Source organism: Cuculus canorus, chromosome 1 (assembly GCF_017976375.1).
Source record: "Cuculus canorus isolate bCucCan1 chromosome 1, bCucCan1.pri, whole genome shotgun sequence".
Lineage (NCBI taxonomy): Eukaryota > Metazoa > Chordata > Aves > Cuculiformes > Cuculidae > Cuculus > Cuculus canorus.
Genome location: NC_071401.1, coordinates 132,363,529 through 132,381,339, shown reverse-complemented (window position 1 = coordinate 132,381,339; position 17,811 = coordinate 132,363,529). Strand labels below are relative to the sequence as shown.

The window sequence follows — 17,811 nt, the reverse complement described above, 5'->3', positions numbered from 1 at the left end:
GGGGCAATGGGCACAAGCTGAAACACAGGAAGTTCCACCTGAATATGAGGAAAAATATTTACTGTGAGGGTGACGGAGCACTGGAACTGTCTACACTGGGACGTTGTGGACTCTCCTTCTCTGGAGATATGCAAAACCCACCTCGACACGTTCCTGCACAATGTGCTCTAGGTGAACTTTCTCTAGGAGGGGGTTTGGACTAGATGATCTCTTCCAATCATTCTGTGATTCTGTGATCTTGTCTGCATAATATTGCTAGGGGGAAAATGTGAAAAAGAGCATGGATTTAGGAACCTCTTGTGTTTGGTAAACCAGTGTTGGAGGCTACAGTTCCTTTGTGAGTACAACTTTGAGCTTTTTGCTATTGACTAACACCTAGCTTCTAAATATATTTTTTGTTGTTGTTGCAAAGGTTTTTTTCTTTCCACCATGACATACCAGAAATTGAACTTGTTCCAGACACATTACGAGAGGCATGCAAGTGCTATTCAGAGCCTTCAGCTTTCTCTCCTTTTATCTGTTATTATTATCTACTTGGCAGCACAACAATACTCTTGTGTTACCCGGTATATTAATTGCACTACTTTAAGTATGCCCCCCAGGGAGAGCCTGTTTGTGCCTTCAACCCCTGACCTTATGCCTGAAAAGTTTTTTTAATTCATTCCCCACACATAAGGGCTACTTCTGCTTCACCTCCAGTGATAATATATTCTGTAGCTGTATATTGAACTACTCAGCACTGTACAGAACAAGCTGGAGGATGCATCCTTGATGAAGAGCTGTCATTCTTGATTATTTTCTATGATTTTTTTGAAAAAGTTGAGGCTTCTGAGTCTTCTGAGTGGAAAAAAAGCTGGCCTCAGGCAAACTGACATCAGAGAATGTCCTTGTTGCATAGTTTCCCCTTTTAATGAACTAGGTGTTTTCTAAGGCTGCTGCCTCATAAATGACCATTGCTAGGCAAAACTGTCTGCTGTGGAACACTGGAGGAGATGAGGAAGTGACTGGAGCATCATATCCATGCCTAATTTCACACCTAGCTGCTAGGCCAAAGGGAGAACAAGTGCTTTACTGTTATGCAAAGCAGTGGCAGAGGCCTGGCTGTTCACACTCCTTTTCCTAAGGAAAGCCTCCATACTCCGTCCTGTCACATCCCATGAACTGCAGCAGGTGGATCCCATAGGTACTGCCGGAAGAAGTGCAAGCAGATGGGTGACCTTTTCTTACACTGATAGTTAAAGGAAAGATTGATTCACTGCAGTTTTGATGTTCTTGAGCATCATTCTAACTACAGAAATCATAGTAAGAAAGCATGACTCAGACGAATTTTTTTAGGACAGAACATGTCAGTTGGGAACAAAAGTTGATGACATGTTTGGCTGTGATAGCACGCCCATGGGTCCCCCCAGCCCTGCACAGGGGCTCAGTATACTCTGAATCCCGCCAAAGGAAAATTCACACTGGCTTTGGTAGAATCCAGAATCTAGAAATGTATGGGTTCAGTGACACTGAAGCCCATGAGAGGTGGCTGCCTGGAGCTGTGCTGAATAGGCAGTCTCTGTGATTTGCACTCTGGCTGCATCAGCAGCTGTACCCCAGGAACTGCTCTGAGTTTAGAATGCTCTAACGTTGCTTCATTAAAGATATAGGGAGGATATAAAAGTAAAGTCATTGTGAATCTTCTTGCTTTACCTGACAAAACCAAAATCCAGCAGCAGCTAGGCATTGTAGGATTCTCCAGTATTCCCAGTATGCTCTATTTATACCCTCCAGCACGTAGGCCTCTGCCTCAATATAACACTTTGCTGGCGTCTTGATTCTTCTGACTCCCCTTTGGTCTGGCTTTGAGTTATTCTTTTTATTTGCAGTACATACCAAAAGGCTTAGTGTTCTTTAAGCTCTTTTGGGAGGTCTCCACTAACACTGGTGGCACTTCATAATCCTGGAAGAGACAGAAAATTTCCAAGTAACCACACCACACCAGAAAAAGCCTGGAATTAGTCTGAAAATAATTATTTAGCAAGCCTGCTGGTCATAATTTGTGTCTCAGACTCATTACAAACCATGAAACGTATTCAGAAATGCACCTAACGTCAGAACAGAGTGACCAGATTTTTACTGAAAAGGCTGAAATTCTTCTGAATACATTTGGTAATTCATTCCATCATATTATACAGGGGCTGTCCTCTTCTAATAATCAAAGATATGAGTCACATACAGCCAAGAAGCAAGCCAGAACATACACCACATCATTTTATAAATTTCAGTGCTCTATGTCCTCTTTCTAAGTTTCTGGTCTTCCTGGGCTACATAATTATGAAAGCTATGGGCACGTATGGTTTCACTATTCCTACTGTTTACAGGATCACTTCTTAGATCGTGCTAGTCTGTGTCATTGTTTGATGTAAAAATAGCAGGAGCGTAACTCAAACAATACTAAGTCATTGAATCCCCTCCAAGCATTCATATTCAACCAAACCCAGTGTCAACAAGAATGAAAAATTCATGAGACAACAATGAAAAAAGTCATGATAGATGACCACAGCAAGCCATAAAGGTTAAAGGAAAGAATACCTGCAACTTAATTGTTAGAGACAAGTTGCAGAAATCAAAAAGAGTAAAACAGAGCAAGTAATGCTGCATATGTTTTTTTTTTTTTGAGACAGGCTATTGAGCAGGGGAAATCTATGGGCCATGAGTTCAGCAGAGCCTCTGGCACTAATCAAGAGCTTCCACAAGGTGCTGAAGGTTTCATGCTGCTAGTCACTGAGTTGGGTGCATTTCTTGAAGTCTCACTTCACAACTAGATATTGCTACTAAGAGGATCAGACTATTTATGCTTTTAAACAGGCAGACCATTTCAAGGCCTTGTTTTTACAGGAAAAAAATGCATATACAGAAGACTAGTGTCTGTGATCAAACTAGAGAACTGAGTGTAAACATACTGTATTTCGCACCTAATAAGAAAACATTTGGCATTTTTGGAGATGGGAAGTGACCCTTACCTTTTTATCTGACTGATTCACATGATCCTAAAAGCTCAGTACCTGAAGTTCCTGTCTATTGCAACATCTTTTCACCTGGAATTTTAATAAGAAAATCCTTTGGCTCAGGTTATCATGTATTTGTTGCAGTCTCAAAGAGCAATGAGAATTACTGCACCTTCACAATGCTTTAGGTGGAAAAAGGATCTTCAAAGTTGTTGTTGCAGCACACAGACTACAGAGAACATGGAAACAATGCTTTTTATTGACTGGCTAAGACAGAGAGCAAAAGCTGCTTCGTCTGCTTGGGGAAAAGCCCAACATTAATATGGCTTCTCCTGACCTGTTTGAAACATCAAGAGTGAGAACCCTCCCACACTCTCAAATTGATCTCTTAGGCTTGTGTGGCTTTTCTAGAGATCTTTTCTGTACCCATTCTGCATCTTTTGTCCGTTCTTTACTTCACCACTTCGATTAAGGTTTTCATCAGTTCTTTACACAGGAAGGAGTTCCCTTTGGTGAGGCAATGTTAAGAGCTGGGTGGCTCAGCTGTGTGGAAAAGAGGTGAAGCATATAAGGAAAGAAATCATAGTGTACAACTGACTGAACAATAGCAAGGTATCGTGCTTGTTACTGTACGTGATAGTTTTCTACTGCAGTCTACTGTGCAACACCTGATTTTTTGTACTGTTTAAAAATAAAGACTTTCTTATGGAGCTCATAAATAAATTCTAAGTAAAATTTCTTATGTAGCGACATGTAATGGGGAAGAACATGAAAGAGCATAACATGCACGTAGCCAAATTTCTCAAATTTACTGCATGAGATAGAGAAATATATACAGATATATCACAGTGAACCCAGGCCAAACAGACTCAAAGCTCTATTTTTACCCATGGTAAACAAATAATGTCAAAATCTCAGCACAGTGACTATGTGGGGCATAGTTCAACTTCTCTGACTTGCACTGAAATTAAGCAAAGTTCTGAGTGCCTGCATCAGCAACTTTGCGTGACGTGAGCTCCACGAGAAAAATCCCACTTTTCAGTGGGGTCACTGAAAAGCAGCTTGCAACTTAACACCTTCAGAACCATGCTTATTCCTCAATGTGTGTCTGTCTGTAGCAGAAGTCATCCACACTAAAACATTGCTTTCAGTGTGACTTTTTGGGTTAAGGTGTGCTTAGGGGGTGCTTCTGATGCAAAAAGAAATGCCGAGAATAGGGAATATGGATTCTGAGCAGAACTGAAAGAGGTGAAAGCCTTTCACCCCACAACATCCTTTTCTCAAAATGTAATCATTCTCTCAAAAGGTAGAAATTCTCATCAATCACACTGCATGGAATTTCACCAGAACTGTTAGGGAAGAGACTACTACTGACCCTTGATAAACAAAGCTTAAATTCAACCCAAAGAAAGCAGAGAGGTCCATTCTCAGGTTTCTGTCCCTTCTGAGGAGAGTAACGAAAAATATAATGACGTGGTCATAAATGTTGTTTTATGCTTTAAATTGTCCATTCAGGCTTGCCTCCATGCACAGTGCAACCACATGAAAAGCTGCTACTTGCCTGATGTTTTCAAATGTCAAGTGGTGTATTTAGAAAGCTGGGAGAGATGTCAGAGCATGGGGTTAGATTCTTGATGATATTAAGGCATTTAGCTCACATCAGCCAGGATCTAAATTCACAGAGAGCCTTAGAGTCCTCAGCTGTTTAGAGCAATTGTCTAGCTGCTTCCCAAGGTTTCCTAGGTCCTAGTGTTGCTGAGTTTCTGAAGTCTGCTTTTTTTGCTTGGACCACAGCACTGCTCTCAAGCTGAACACCTTCCTGCTAGATGATCTGTAGAAGAATCTTCCCCTATCTCAGGCCTTCTTCAAATGCACGTCAACAGCACGCAGGAAGAAGCTTCTAAGGGTTATTATATTTGCTTGTGTCTCTGCAGGGCTACCTATCCAGTGGTAAATGTGTTTGTCTGTGACAGAAATTATTTGTGAAGTCCCCTTCCTTTTTGGACAGAAGATCTGAGTCTGTAGGTGACTTGACACAACAGTCAGAATCGCTAGTGGTAAAATAGACTATGGACATGTCTAAACAGGCCAGCTGACCTCCAGATTTCAGCTTGTTCATGTCTTCTCTACCCAGATTTGGGCAGGATATGGTTTTGTATGCATTTATGCATGGCCAAGCAGAGACAGCTAGGACATGTCTGGAGCTGTTCTTTGGCCTCAGTGTATGAAACCATCTTCACAGAGAAGATTGTGGAAATGACTGAGACCCAGAAGTCTCTGGGACTTTGTGGGACGGGATGTGTAATTGTTTGGTATAGTAGGTTGTTCTTACTTGCTTCACATCTTCAGAGCACAGCTCAAGTTGCTTACAACCTCAACTTCATAGGACATGTGAGGAAATAGAAATGGATTTCCAAGGAGAACCAAAGCAGGACTTTCAAATGACGAGAAATGCCACAGTTCAGACTATTTCTCATTCTTTATAGTAGCTGATATTCAGGAACCAAAGCTGTCACAGGTTAGGTAAGACGCATTTTCACTGCCACCTTTGTGAGCTGCATGGTTAGAGACCAGAACTCTCTGGCTTTATTCACTTGTGTCAGAACATTATATTTAGGTCCATAAACAGTAGCAGGCAAATTATAGCATTTGAAAGGAATACTTATCCTTTTGCTGGGATTTTGGATGGAGACAGGGAGACACCCTAGGCTTATTACAAGAAGACAACAGTTGTGACTGTAAGCACTGAGCATACATAGAGGCAGGGTTCTGCTCTAAGAAGGTAAGTTCGAGTAGGGGTGGGATGCTGACACGTTGCCTGCCCAGCTTTCTGCAAAACCTTCCAAGATCTGCAGCATGGCTTTCTGATGCATCTGAGCTGCGTATATGCCTTGCGGGAAGGGACAGTGCAATTTTTCCTGCCTGCTTCCCTCTGCTCCTCTGACCCCATGGTAAGCCTGTTCAAGCAGATTGAAGGAAGAAACATATCTTTTCCCCCTAAATCTTGTCAGTTTTGTATTGGGTCCCTATCTCTGTCCTGTTCTCTGAGAGGTCAAGTTGAGCACTGCTTTCTGAGGGGTCAAGAAATCATGGATGGAAGCAAATACAGAAAAAGGTGAGCAGGACCAAGACTGTGCAGTTAGACTGGCTTAACTGCAATGTTATTTGGGGTCCCAAGGGACTTGAGGTCCCAACAGTAGGATCTTTAAAAAACCCTTCTCTTCTCTATGAACTTGAAGCCTCCCGCATTTGGCTTTTATCCATGAAGGTGCCTGAGCAGAAAGAGGTTGGTTCAAGGACTGTTCAAGACAAGATTGGTGACTTTTTTTGCGTGTCCACAGTCCCTAAACTCACAGAGGTGGTAAGGTTTGTAGTGAAGGGTATTATATTTGACTGAACCAAAGCGAGCTGAAATAACCTAACTTGTACTGGAGAATATGAACATTATTGCACGTCTGATTTTCACAGAAAACTCTGAGCAACAAGCCAAGAAATGCTTCTGCTGGGAGTAATAGATCTATGAGTAGGCAATTTGTCTCTAGGTATGTGTACACGTGCATATTCTAATGTGTGACTCAGAGGAGAACCGCCCCTGGAGAAAAACATTGCTTCACACAACGTGGCTGGAATTTCAGCATAGGTAGTCCTTAGCATTGCACTTCTGTTGGACAAGGACAAGTGGCACATTATTGTCCTGGATGCAGCAAGAAAAGCTGTGTCAGTAAGCCTTTGCTGACCTTTAGGCTTAGGTTTTGGGATCTTCGTAGAAATGTCTGACATTAAATCACTTTATAGCTCTTTTTCAAAAATATGTGAAAGCTGGTAATAGACAGAAAGAAGAAAGGAAGTTGTTTGGGGGACAATAGTGTATATTTTTAAAGATTTCATGGTAAAAGTCCTTCATTTCTTTCTCTCCCACCCCTTTTATCTTTCCTTAGGAAACTCCTTGATGACTGCCTTTTGTAGTGCAATGAAGGACCTATGAGTGATTGCTTTTTGCTGCAAGGAGAACTAACATTCAGTAAATTTTTTAGAACTACAGCATCAAGTGCAGTGCAGAACTAAAGGAGAGGTCTGCCTGCAGGTCAGGATGTCTTCTGTTGTCTGAATCATGCATCTTGATACACTGCTTATGGCTGTACCTGGCCTTACAGATCTTGTATCTCTCAGGCCAGTGCTAAGGTCCTGGGAAGACAGTGGAGATTCTTCCTTTGTGACTGTGTCCTGCTTTAAGTTGCAGGTGTTTATTTGGTGTTTCTGCTTAGAACAGGACATTTCAAACCAACATTTATGTGCTTATACAGCTTCCAGATATCTTTTGTGTCTTTCTGGGATTCCATTGAGCCTGCATATCTTTGTCACAGCTGCCTCTAGCACAGAAGTTCCTGCACTGCTTAGTGCAGTACAATTAGTTTCACTTGAGCCATTTCTGTGCAAGCCTGACACCCTACTGAACAGTGCTGTCAGTGTGTACAGGGGGCTGTTCCTCTCCTGTGCTATTGTGTCATCTTCCTTACAGCAGGCGTATTGCTACTCAGTGAAGTGCTTGTAGGAATCAAAATCTGCTTTGATCAAGAAGCCTGATTTCATGACAAATAAGCTTGTCTCATTCAAGACTGTAACTAGGACTGAAGGAACGAGTTACACAACTGAAGGAACAGCAGCACAGTGACATGATTCAATTGCAAATGTCTGCTCAAACTATTATGGATATATGGTTGATTTCTGTGTCCTTCCATCAGTGTAATCTGGTCAGAATGAAAGTCATATCAGGTCACTGCAGACTGAGGGACAGCAGCCACACTGTGTGGCTCTCTGCTGGAAAAGTTCACTAAATGCAGAAAGCACAAAAAGAAATTTCTTGTACTTTGCCATCACAAGCTCCTTCTGGCTCTTCTCATTCTTCACTCCCTCCAAATCTTCTCATTTCAATCTCTCCTAGGGCTCCTTGGACCCACCGTTCCTCTCTAAACTCCTTTTCAAGGAGTTTCTCTTTACTTCCTCCCATTTTTAGGCTTTAGGTAGAAAGTGTCCATCACACAGGCCAGGGCCTCAATTTTGTCTGTGCCACAAGAGGTCACTGATCTCAGGATGTGATTGTCATTGACTGACCTGTCCAAGGCATGACAGCCTGTGAAATACCTTACAGCACCCAGTTTAGATAAAACAAGGAGCAGAGACTGGGACAAATAGCATTGCCAATCAGAAGTTTTTATTACAAAGAGCAGTAAAATATGAGGTGTTAACCTGAAGGAAATCTTTCTTTCTAGAGGCAAAAAAATTCATATAAATTGTCTTCCTGTGACTAGAATTCTGACATCTGCAAATTATTCAGTTCAATCACTGAAAAAGGTGAAGGTCAAAGAAGTTTCTTCAGACTCTTCTTTCAGGATAAATGGAAAGACCAAAACAAAATCTACGGAAGCAGCAGCAGCAGATTATTCTCCTAACCTGGGATTTCATAAGAGGAATCTATGGCCAAGAATATACATTCAGGAGTTTGCCTTTACATAAATCTCCCATTGGAATGTATGCCATAAGGTTCCAAAAAGATGAATGGTCAGAGTTAACAATGGCATAATATCTTCCTGGAGTTTCTGATCTGCACTGACCGTGAGCTCTTTTGAAGTGTGTGCCAGAATGAGTCATTCTGATCAATTGCAGTTTGGAATTTGCTTATTCCTCATTCTTCTACATACTTTTCATTGCACTCCCAGAAACAACCAGTCTGTAATCCTCTTCTTCCTCCACAAATGCTTGCCTGATACCTTCTGAACCATTACCTTTTTTGGAACGTATCTGATTTCAGTTGGAAGGTGGCGAGCAGGGTGTTTTGTATTCTGCAAGGGCATATTCATCTGGAAAGAAGAAAAGAAGATGGTACTTGCCTAAGTGAGAAATCATTCTGATACAAGTCCGTGTGCACCATTATGAATTGGAAAAATTTGGTTAGATTTTGTGGTAATCTATCAGTTGTCAAGGCAGTAAGTTGCAGGGGAGCACAGTCAGGAGAGCACAATCATGTTTTCAGGACACATTATTGCTGCGACTGTGCAGGGTGTGGACCAGGTGAACATGAACTCCAAGGTCAATTCTCTGGGTACTGGTCTTTATCCACTAGCATGTATTTCCCAAAAGTTGCACCAGGCTTGAGGAAAGCATAAAGGAAACTGAGCGACAGTTTTGATCATATAAATTCCACAACTGGGTAATGTCTGATGCCATTTTGGTACTTTGACTTGGTCAGGCACTTAATTTTCCTGTTAGGTGCTTAAATTCCTGTTGGGTTCAATAAGACTGTCATTCCTAATTAAGTATTTAAATCCCACAAGGAGACAGTTCTTTGACTGCAGCCTACTATAAAATACAGAGCAAAAACATGAGATAAGCCAGGTCAGGGAAGTCAAGGCCACTGCTGCTTTTGATTTGTTGAATTTAACTGTTGTGTTCAAACTGTAGAAAGAAAGTACAGCCATGCCTCTGTCTGCACGTAGTTTGTAACAAAGCAACATATAACTGACAAATAACTTCCCTGATGCATAACTTTCTAATCTGCTTTATGCTGAATTATGTAAGAAATGAGAAGACGGGCAGAAACTGTCTATGCTTCAGCCAACCTCTTCCAATCTACTAATTAAAACCAGCAGAACTGCTGGCTCACTCTCAATTTGTCTAGCAGCAAATGTGGAAAAATTAAGAGCACCTTGCACAGAGAGAGCAAAGGAAAATCCACTGTCTGCACCTTGTAAATGCTGAGGTCAACAGTTCAATTTCACAGGTTCTGCTCCAGCCTATTGAGGTAAGCCTACCTGTTTCGTAGTAATCGTACATATGTACTGGTGCTGGTTTGATATCTGAGATAGGCAGGCTTTGTTCCACACTGAAGGAGAAGCTGATTTCCTTCTGGGAAGCCTGGAAATGTCATAACAAGAAAACACATCAGACTTTTTCTTTTCATATCTCCTTCTAAGACTAAGGTTGAACTGAGTTAGACTTGGTGACAAAGTGCCATTCTGCAGTGCTCCCTACATTGTAAACTTGATGTCAAATCAGATAATTGTTTAAAAGCCATTGTTAAATATGTTTTGTTGCTAAAATTGTGTACTCATTTCTTTCTTCCTCTTCATATTTCCACTGCCATTTACCCCAACCATTCTGCACCTACCATGGCTTTCAGCACATCAGTATTCATCCTCTTGCTGAAAATTGCTGTTACTTTCTTTCCTTGCCTTTTTCTGCCTAAAATCACCTCCAGCATCCCTATGGATCTTCACACCACTTTTCTCTCTTTAGTCACATTGAACTCTAACCCCTCATCCTCCTCTGTGGTTTTGCTCCTCATTCCACACTTTTGCAGCTAAATGTCCCAAATTTTCCTCCTTGCTCATCTTCCTCAACTTCAAGCCTTGTCCTGCAAGCCTGTGACTGCTCCCCTGCTTTCTTCTCTCTTCGTCCTCGTTTTTAATCTTGCTGAACTCTTTATAGGAGCCATGAACAGGGGCTCTAGAGAATTTTCTGCATCACTAGTGCCTGACTGGGTAAACGATACACGTCTCAACATCTCAGCTTCTCTGCAAATTCAGAATACTGACTCCGATCTTCCTCATTAGATCCATGGAGACCAACTGATAAAAATTAGTGTTTGTGAGGTAGATGTTTATTTTTGCTTCCTCTCTCTGTGTTTTGATTTTCATCTTCCTCCTCCCTCATTCCTTTTATTATGTGTTATGTGGGAGGAATATTCTTTTCATAGAGAAATCTTTCTAAAAGGGGGGGATGGAGATGCATCACTTATAGGCTGAAAAAGATTATGTAGACCAGGAACTTTCGCAACAGGGAACACAACTTAGCAATGTTTGTGAAATGCTATTTAATGATGTAGCTTTCTTCACTAAGAGTAATAATAAATATGTATCTCTTCACTGTAGACTACAACTACTGTGTAGATATGCTTCGTGTTGGACTGGGTGAAGTCCCTTTACATCTTTAAGATGCATTACTGATCTGCTTTCAATGAGATTATTCTTTTTACCTGTTTTAAACCCTTAATTTAATAAATCTGAAAAGCAACCTCACAAACTTACCTTCTCAATGTAGAAGAAGACGTGGTCATTCTTGATGTCTACACGATCCACGACTGAATTCTGGTACTGAAGCTTTAAATAAGGCAAATGATAGCAATGTTAACATAGGAGACTTGCCAGGGAGACATGATAACTAAATGTATCTGTTCGATGGCAAGGTATGTTTGGAGCGGCTGTCATGCTCCTATGGTGCTACCCTGACATCTCGTGGCTAAAACAATAAATGCAGGCTGAGTATTTTCATAATGTGATGAGAACAATCACAAAGAAAAATAGTTTTACGAGTTAGCTTTGCTCTGTGTGAATTTCATAATTAAGAGTGCTCTCATTTCAATGAAAATCCACAATTACATGACCATTTCTGCAGCTCAAGCTGGCTCACTTTTTAGTGCATTGTATATTTAAAAAAAAAAAGTTTCAAAGGGATTTAGAAAAGCGGATAAACAAAATCATTTCACTATCAAAACACATAAAACTGAAATATTCCAAATGTTTAAAAACATCTGTTTTTTCCCTACACATAACGAGAAGTACATATAAAGTACAAGTCGGTACATAAAGTGTAACTAATGTACATATAAAGATTGAATAGGATGCCAAACATTGTAACAACTCAATGAAAGAATCTTCCATAGATAAGTTATTAATTTCATACAGTTCTAGTAAAAAAAAAAAATAGAAAAAAAGAAATTCAGACCTGAGTGATGAATGGTTATAAATGCACCCAGATATGAGAGCCTCTACAACGAATTGCCTCCTTTTCACCTACTTGAAGATTAAGGCTAATTAATGGCTTGAAGATCATGCATCTGTTGCAGAACCTAAATTGCACTAGGAACTGAAATGAAGTGCTTATCATTGCTGTCCCAGAATTGTCATCATTGTGACCAAAGTTCTGGATAGCAAAATGAAGAGAAATATCCACTTTTTCCTCATGAAACTGTGCTGTAGAGGAAGGAATAACCACGTCAAAGTGGTAACATTGTTAAATGCCTGTTTGAGCAATTTTATTATAGCGGATTTCTTACATAGTTTTGTTAGGTTCTGTGACTAAAGTCTTATCCAGATAAACACAAAGGACCGTAGAGGAACAAAGGCAGGCAGGGAAACCCCAGTTACGGGAGCAGATCTACCAAAGCACTTGGATCCAGCTCCCCCCAGGGCTGCCACAGGACAGTAACCAGCCCCAGTGTCCATGAGTGAGATCCAGCAGGTGAGTTAAGAGCAGAGCGTCCCTGCATTACCTCAGTGACTTAAGAGGAATGATTCCTACAGGGTCATGGGGTTGAGTATAGGATGCTGGGGCTTGAGAAACAGCGTGTTTAGGGAAAGAATCAAGATTAATAAAATGCACACGTGTGGACTGTGAGGTGCTCCGTTCCACTCACTGGAGTAGGGCTGTGGCCCCAAGGGTGCATATGCCCAGGTGCCGGCAACTGGGTAGAACAAGCATCCAGGGGCAGGTACTGGGCAGACTGAGCATCTAAGATCAGCTACCACAGAGATCCACGTTGTGTATTTGCATGTATATATATCAGTGTGAATAGATATATATATTTATTTATCATTTCCACAAAGGAGTTTTCGGTTGGTCAGCCAGAAAGGGGCAGAGGATAAGGCCATTTGTGCTGCCTTGTCTGTCTCTGTCACGATCTGTCTGGCTAGCTGTGTATATGTGTATATATGTCTATCTATGTATGGTGTGCATATCTGCCTGTTGGGAATACACACTCAGCCTTGCTGTTTGCTGGACCTGGGGATGTGAAGTTGCAGAAGTCTCACTTCTTCTGGGCCACTGGATTGGTCAGCTCCTAGCAGATTTGTCTTCAGCTTATGCACAGCTACAAGTCTGAGACACAGAGCATGGGACAGAAGGCTATGCCGAGGGACTTGGCAGAATTCCTGTGGGGCCCTGATTTACTAATGAGAGACTATTTTTATCAACTCTCTATGTTTTTAGGGTTTACCATTCAGTTTGTTTCCATTCTTTACCTTTTTCAGGGAAGATCTGTCAGGAACAAAACCTGAGAGCATCTTCACATCAATAATAGCCATGTTGGAGACTTCGTGGTTTCCTGTGTAACTAAAATAAGAAAAAATCTATTAGTCTAGTCTACAAATGGAGATGAGACAAGTGGATGACATTTTCAGCTCCCAATGATCCTGTTTGTCTTCCTGCATCTGTACAGTAGCAGTTAACTGCCTGTACTTAAATCTTTCCTTGGACACTTTACCAAAATGAATCCAAGAGTAGGTCAATAAGAGGAAGTTACCTGGTAGAGATGACAAGGTCAAACTTTGGTGGGAAGTTGCTTGAGCAGGATGCATTGGTTGGCCCCACGGAGAGAGAAAACCCTGCAACTTTTTTTGGCAAATGGACATTGTACCTCAGGGTGGTCTAAAAGAGATGGGAATTGTGAGACTGTCACAGACTTGAAGGCTTTTGTGGCTTTGGCAAGAGGTATGGAGAGAATTGAGATATGGAGGAACCCCTACTTAGTTCTTAGAGGGGTGGTTTTCCAGCTGGGTTTCCAGCTTGCTTACCTGCAGATAGACACAGCCAGTGCCATTTACTTCCACACTGTAATTCCCTGGTATAGTGGGTAAGGAAGCCTGTTGCAGTAAGAAGCGGTTCTTGTCATTCACCTGGAAAGTCTTACTGGGGGACTCCATGAAGTTGGCTTTGACTGTGTTAAGACTGTTTCTAGAGAAGGTGAGGTATCCATACTGGGCTAAAGCCTGGAGAGCAACAACAGTGTCCTGAAAAGAACAACATGATCCCTGATTAGATACCCAGCTGTAAGATGGTGCACGATGTTAGCTCAGTTCTTATTTCCCTGATGCGATGTCAGTGCTCATAAAAGGAGGGGGACTTTGCAAAGAGCTAAGGAGACAAGATAAAAGTTCTGGGGCAACAGATTTGAATTATAATGCTGTGTCAACAGTGACTGCTGTCTACTGCTAACTCAGTAAATTCCCATTTCCTAAAACTAAAATACGTATGAAGAGAGTGATATGCCCTGACAAGGAGACTTATGCAAGCACTACTTATTAAATATTATTCAAACAAGTATGCAGTCAGGAAGATATGTCATATTATCAAGATCCAGCTTGCAGGCTGGACTACTCCCAGGAGCTTTGTTTTCACCACACCCAGTTGTTACCTGGCTGGAGGAGAAACCGCCATATGGGTTCTGTTGTCTGACAAGCCAGCGCACAACGCGAGAAATGTAAGATAAGTCTTCTGGAGTGAGTTTGGCTTTGTTGAGCAAAGCCAGGAGCACATAGCTGGTCATTTCAATTTCAGCAGAAGGGGCATGAGAATAGAAGGCAGGAAAATGTTCTGCTGATGGCTTATTTTCTCTCTGCCAATGAACTGAACCACCTGAAAACAGAAAAGTGCGGTGTACAAAGCATGGAAAATTGACTTGCTGGTTAACCACTGTCCTGAACTGGGTAAGTTTTAGTTCCAGGATGGAAAAGAAAACAGGGAGGGATGGAAAGGGAATTAATAGAAGGAGGCTGTGTAGGTCAAAGAGGGGTTGAAGCGAAGGCAGTGCAGCAGAAGGATGCTGAGGCAGTTGCGGACTGGAGAAGATGACACAGTCAAGGGAATAGGGTTTGTTCAGCATGTAGATGATGAGGCTAGTGGGGAAATTATGTACAATCTTCCACTACCTTGGACTGAGACTTCCAGGGGTGTCTCTACAACTATGTTGTTTCATAAGTCTAAGAAAATCTTGCGTGAAGCCAAAAAAAGATAGACAGAGAAGTTTATAGAAAGAGTTTCAGTGAGCATGAAATGGAAGGGAGAAGCATGAATTAAAAACTGCACATCAGAAATGCTTACATCACAGCACAGGCCATTCCATCAGCTGTATTGCCTGTACCATAGCCGATCTGTACTTACCATCTCTGGTAGCTGTCTTGTCCAGCTTCTCAAGGAAGAATTGGGACCTTTCTTCTTTGTCGGCCAAGCCATAAGCATAGGCAAAGAGGGCCTGGTTATACAGATTGTGGACCCCATTGCCAAATGCAGTCTCCAAACAGTTCATGCCACTCTGAATGACAGGATGCTAGTAAAAGCAGAACATAGTAGTGTTGTCAGGTACTTGGATTTGTGTCTCAGCTTCTCTTTAAAGACTTCTGCCACTGTCTGAGCTGCCATCACTGACCTTCCATGCTAAAAATACACATGATCCATGGCATATGTAAGGGCTTACAGTGTGTATCCTGTAAAAAGTGACCTTCTAATAGTCCCGCCTTCTTTCTGCATTTATTTAGAGGCAGCATGACTGGACTAAGAGAGCACTGGTTCTTTGTCTGACTTGAAAGATGACCTTAGGCAGGCGAATCTTTTGTCTCTTGCTTGTTTTAGCTGTAAAATGCATATTAGTCTTAAAGAACTAGGTAAAGTGTATTGAGATCTCATGATAAAACAAGCTGTCTTAGATGGATGAAATTACTCATTTGCTAGCTATAGCTATCCAGATAACTCTTCAGCCCTTCCAACCTTACAGACTATCTCTGTGAGCTCCAGCTCAGACATCACCAATATACTATTAACCATGTCCTGTCTATGCAGCTTCACTTATAGATGTGGCACCAGGTTTTGGAGCTTCTTATGAAGATATGAGGAACTAAATTCATGTTGTTGAAGAACTACTTGATTTCGCACAATGTTTTTATCCTGTTTATCTCAGGTACTTAAATTATGCCCCGTATCTAAGTAACTGAGGGATCTGCAAAACTCAGCATAGGTAAACATATTTGTCAGATTGGGAACAATTCTCATCTTCCCCATTTCAGATGGAATAAAAAAGTCATCAAAAACTAGGGTCTTGAGGGTATGCAGGAAGTGTATAACAGAATCTGTTTTCATTTCCCTGTGCCTGGCGTGTATTCCAACCAGCGGCTCATAGTTTCCTTCCATATTAAAAATGACAGGGAAATGGAAACGCAGCTTGGATCTAAATGCACAGAGAGAGTTTGTGGGACTGAAGATTTGGATAGCTTGGATTTTACACTGGGCAAATTCAGAGGAGAATCCAAACTCAATCTGGATGGAGTGGGCAAATTCAGTCTGGATTTTGCACCTCAGTGGACTGTCATTGTTTAACACAACTAGATTCCTCAGGGATTTTTCAAAACAATCCATAGCAACTGGATATGTAACTGATTTGTAACACTGATCAAATATTTATGGCAACTGCAGGGTTCTAGAAACAGATTTACTCAGCTGACCCTACTGTCCTATCAGTATTTACCACTTTGTTGAAGAATGCAGATGTGAGGACTCTGACTTGTGCACAGTTTGACAGATGGCTGCCCAGACTAATAGGGCATAACAGCATCAAATACCTACCGCAGCAGAGTGCCCGGCCTCCAGCAACGCTGCCACAATATAGGCTGTGAGTGAGTATTGACCTTCTTCTCCGCCCTAAACAAAACACAAGCAAAGAACAGGTCAGGACATATGTCCTAGAAAGAAAGAAAATATTAAATAATTCATAGTTCAGATACTAGTTAGATTTGAGATCAGAAGCAATTTCTGTCTTCCTGTGTGCACAAGAATGAGGAAGATCAAGTTTGCTAAGGATAAAGCCAAAATTATCTAATATGGTTTCTCGGCTCTTGCACATATGCAATGAAGCACGTTATAGCCTGTGGCTGAACATATTATGCAGTGGCGGAAAACAAAACCTGAGACTTCTGACTCAGAAAGTTCTACCTGTTTCTGCCTCATCATCAATAGCAGACATAAGAATCATGCCCAGCTTGTATATGAGAGATAATAATACTAAGAAGAGTAAGTTGTGGTGGTATGCTTGTGATTGGTAGAAAATACGCAAATAAATCCCAGTGCTAGGATTGGAAGTTTGGGACTATGCTTGTCTCACCTTCAAAGCATTGTTGAAATGTGACCCAGCATTTTCAAAGCAGCCATCTGACTTCTGCTTGCTTGCCAGCCAGATCAATGTTTGAGACTGGACATTGTCATCAATGTAGATGTAGCGTTTGGCTTGTGCAAATGACTTGTACACAAATGCAGTGAGCCTGCAATTGAACCAGAAATGGAAGGCGGGTAAGGTGTGAACAAGACTGAGAAGGTTTAACAGCAACTAGATATGCATAGAAAAAGACATAAAATGAACTCCATAATGTCTGAGGTAACAGAAACAAGTGTTTTGTAAGTTTTAAATAAATAAGGTAGCTAAAATCCTGATCTAAAAAACTGACCTGAAGATTCTCTATTACTGTGCTGAAACTATTCTCTCAAAACAGGGATAAAGTACAGAAACAGCTTGGTAATTGATGACAGTAATTTCTAGTCTTAATTAACAGAATTATGGAAAAAAAAAAAAAAAAGGCAGAAAGAGACCTGTGGAAGCCTCCAGACCAAACACTTTTGTAAATTAGGGTCAATGTCAAAGCTCAGTAAGGTTAGTCTGATCTCTTGTCTGACCATCCTGAGAAAGTCTCCAGAGAAAGACATCTCCACATTCTGTCTGAGCATTTGTCTGATTGCTGCAGCCTTCTCCTTTCTATCCAGCTGGAGTTTTCCCTTTGTAACTTGAGTAAGGTCAAACTCTTGTTTTTAATCTTTGCACCCCTGACAAGAATCTAGCTCTGTTTTGTCCACAGTCCCCATCTAGGTAGAGAAAAGCTTTACCTAGGTTCCTCATTAGCCTCCTCTCCTACAGGCTGAATAAACACAGTTCCTTCAGCTTTCCCTT

At 41.4% G+C, this 17,811-nt stretch overlaps 2 protein-coding genes across 2 annotated transcripts in view; one reads left to right on the top strand and one right to left on the bottom strand.

Moving 5' to 3' along the window:
- Positions 1-8,176: 8,176 nt before the first annotated feature.
- Positions 8,177-17,811, bottom strand: part of LOC104060656 (ovostatin) — a 30,639-nt gene continuing 21,004 nt past the window's right edge. The window contains exons 26-35 of the mRNA XM_009562468.2: positions 16,975-17,131; positions 16,440-16,514; positions 14,985-15,150; positions 14,239-14,459; positions 13,619-13,834; positions 13,348-13,472; positions 13,067-13,157; positions 11,075-11,146; positions 9,800-9,902; positions 8,177-8,848 (exon numbers count right to left, since the gene is read on the bottom strand). Of these exons, the coding sequence (XP_009560763.2) occupies positions 8,796-8,848; positions 9,800-9,902; positions 11,075-11,146; positions 13,067-13,157; positions 13,348-13,472; positions 13,619-13,834; positions 14,239-14,459; positions 14,985-15,150; positions 16,440-16,514; positions 16,975-17,131 (1,279 nt within the window). The 3' untranslated portion in view covers positions 8,177-8,795. The remainder of the gene's footprint in view (positions 8,849-9,799; positions 9,903-11,074; positions 11,147-13,066; positions 13,158-13,347; positions 13,473-13,618; positions 13,835-14,238; positions 14,460-14,984; positions 15,151-16,439; positions 16,515-16,974; positions 17,132-17,811) is intronic.
- LOC104060653 (histone H2A-beta, sperm) overlaps positions 8,856-17,811 on the top strand; it is a 47,200-nt gene continuing 38,244 nt past the window's right edge. The window contains exon 1 of the mRNA XM_054069405.1: positions 8,856-9,789. The gene's annotated coding sequence lies outside the window, so the exon portion shown is untranslated. The remainder of the gene's footprint in view (positions 9,790-17,811) is intronic.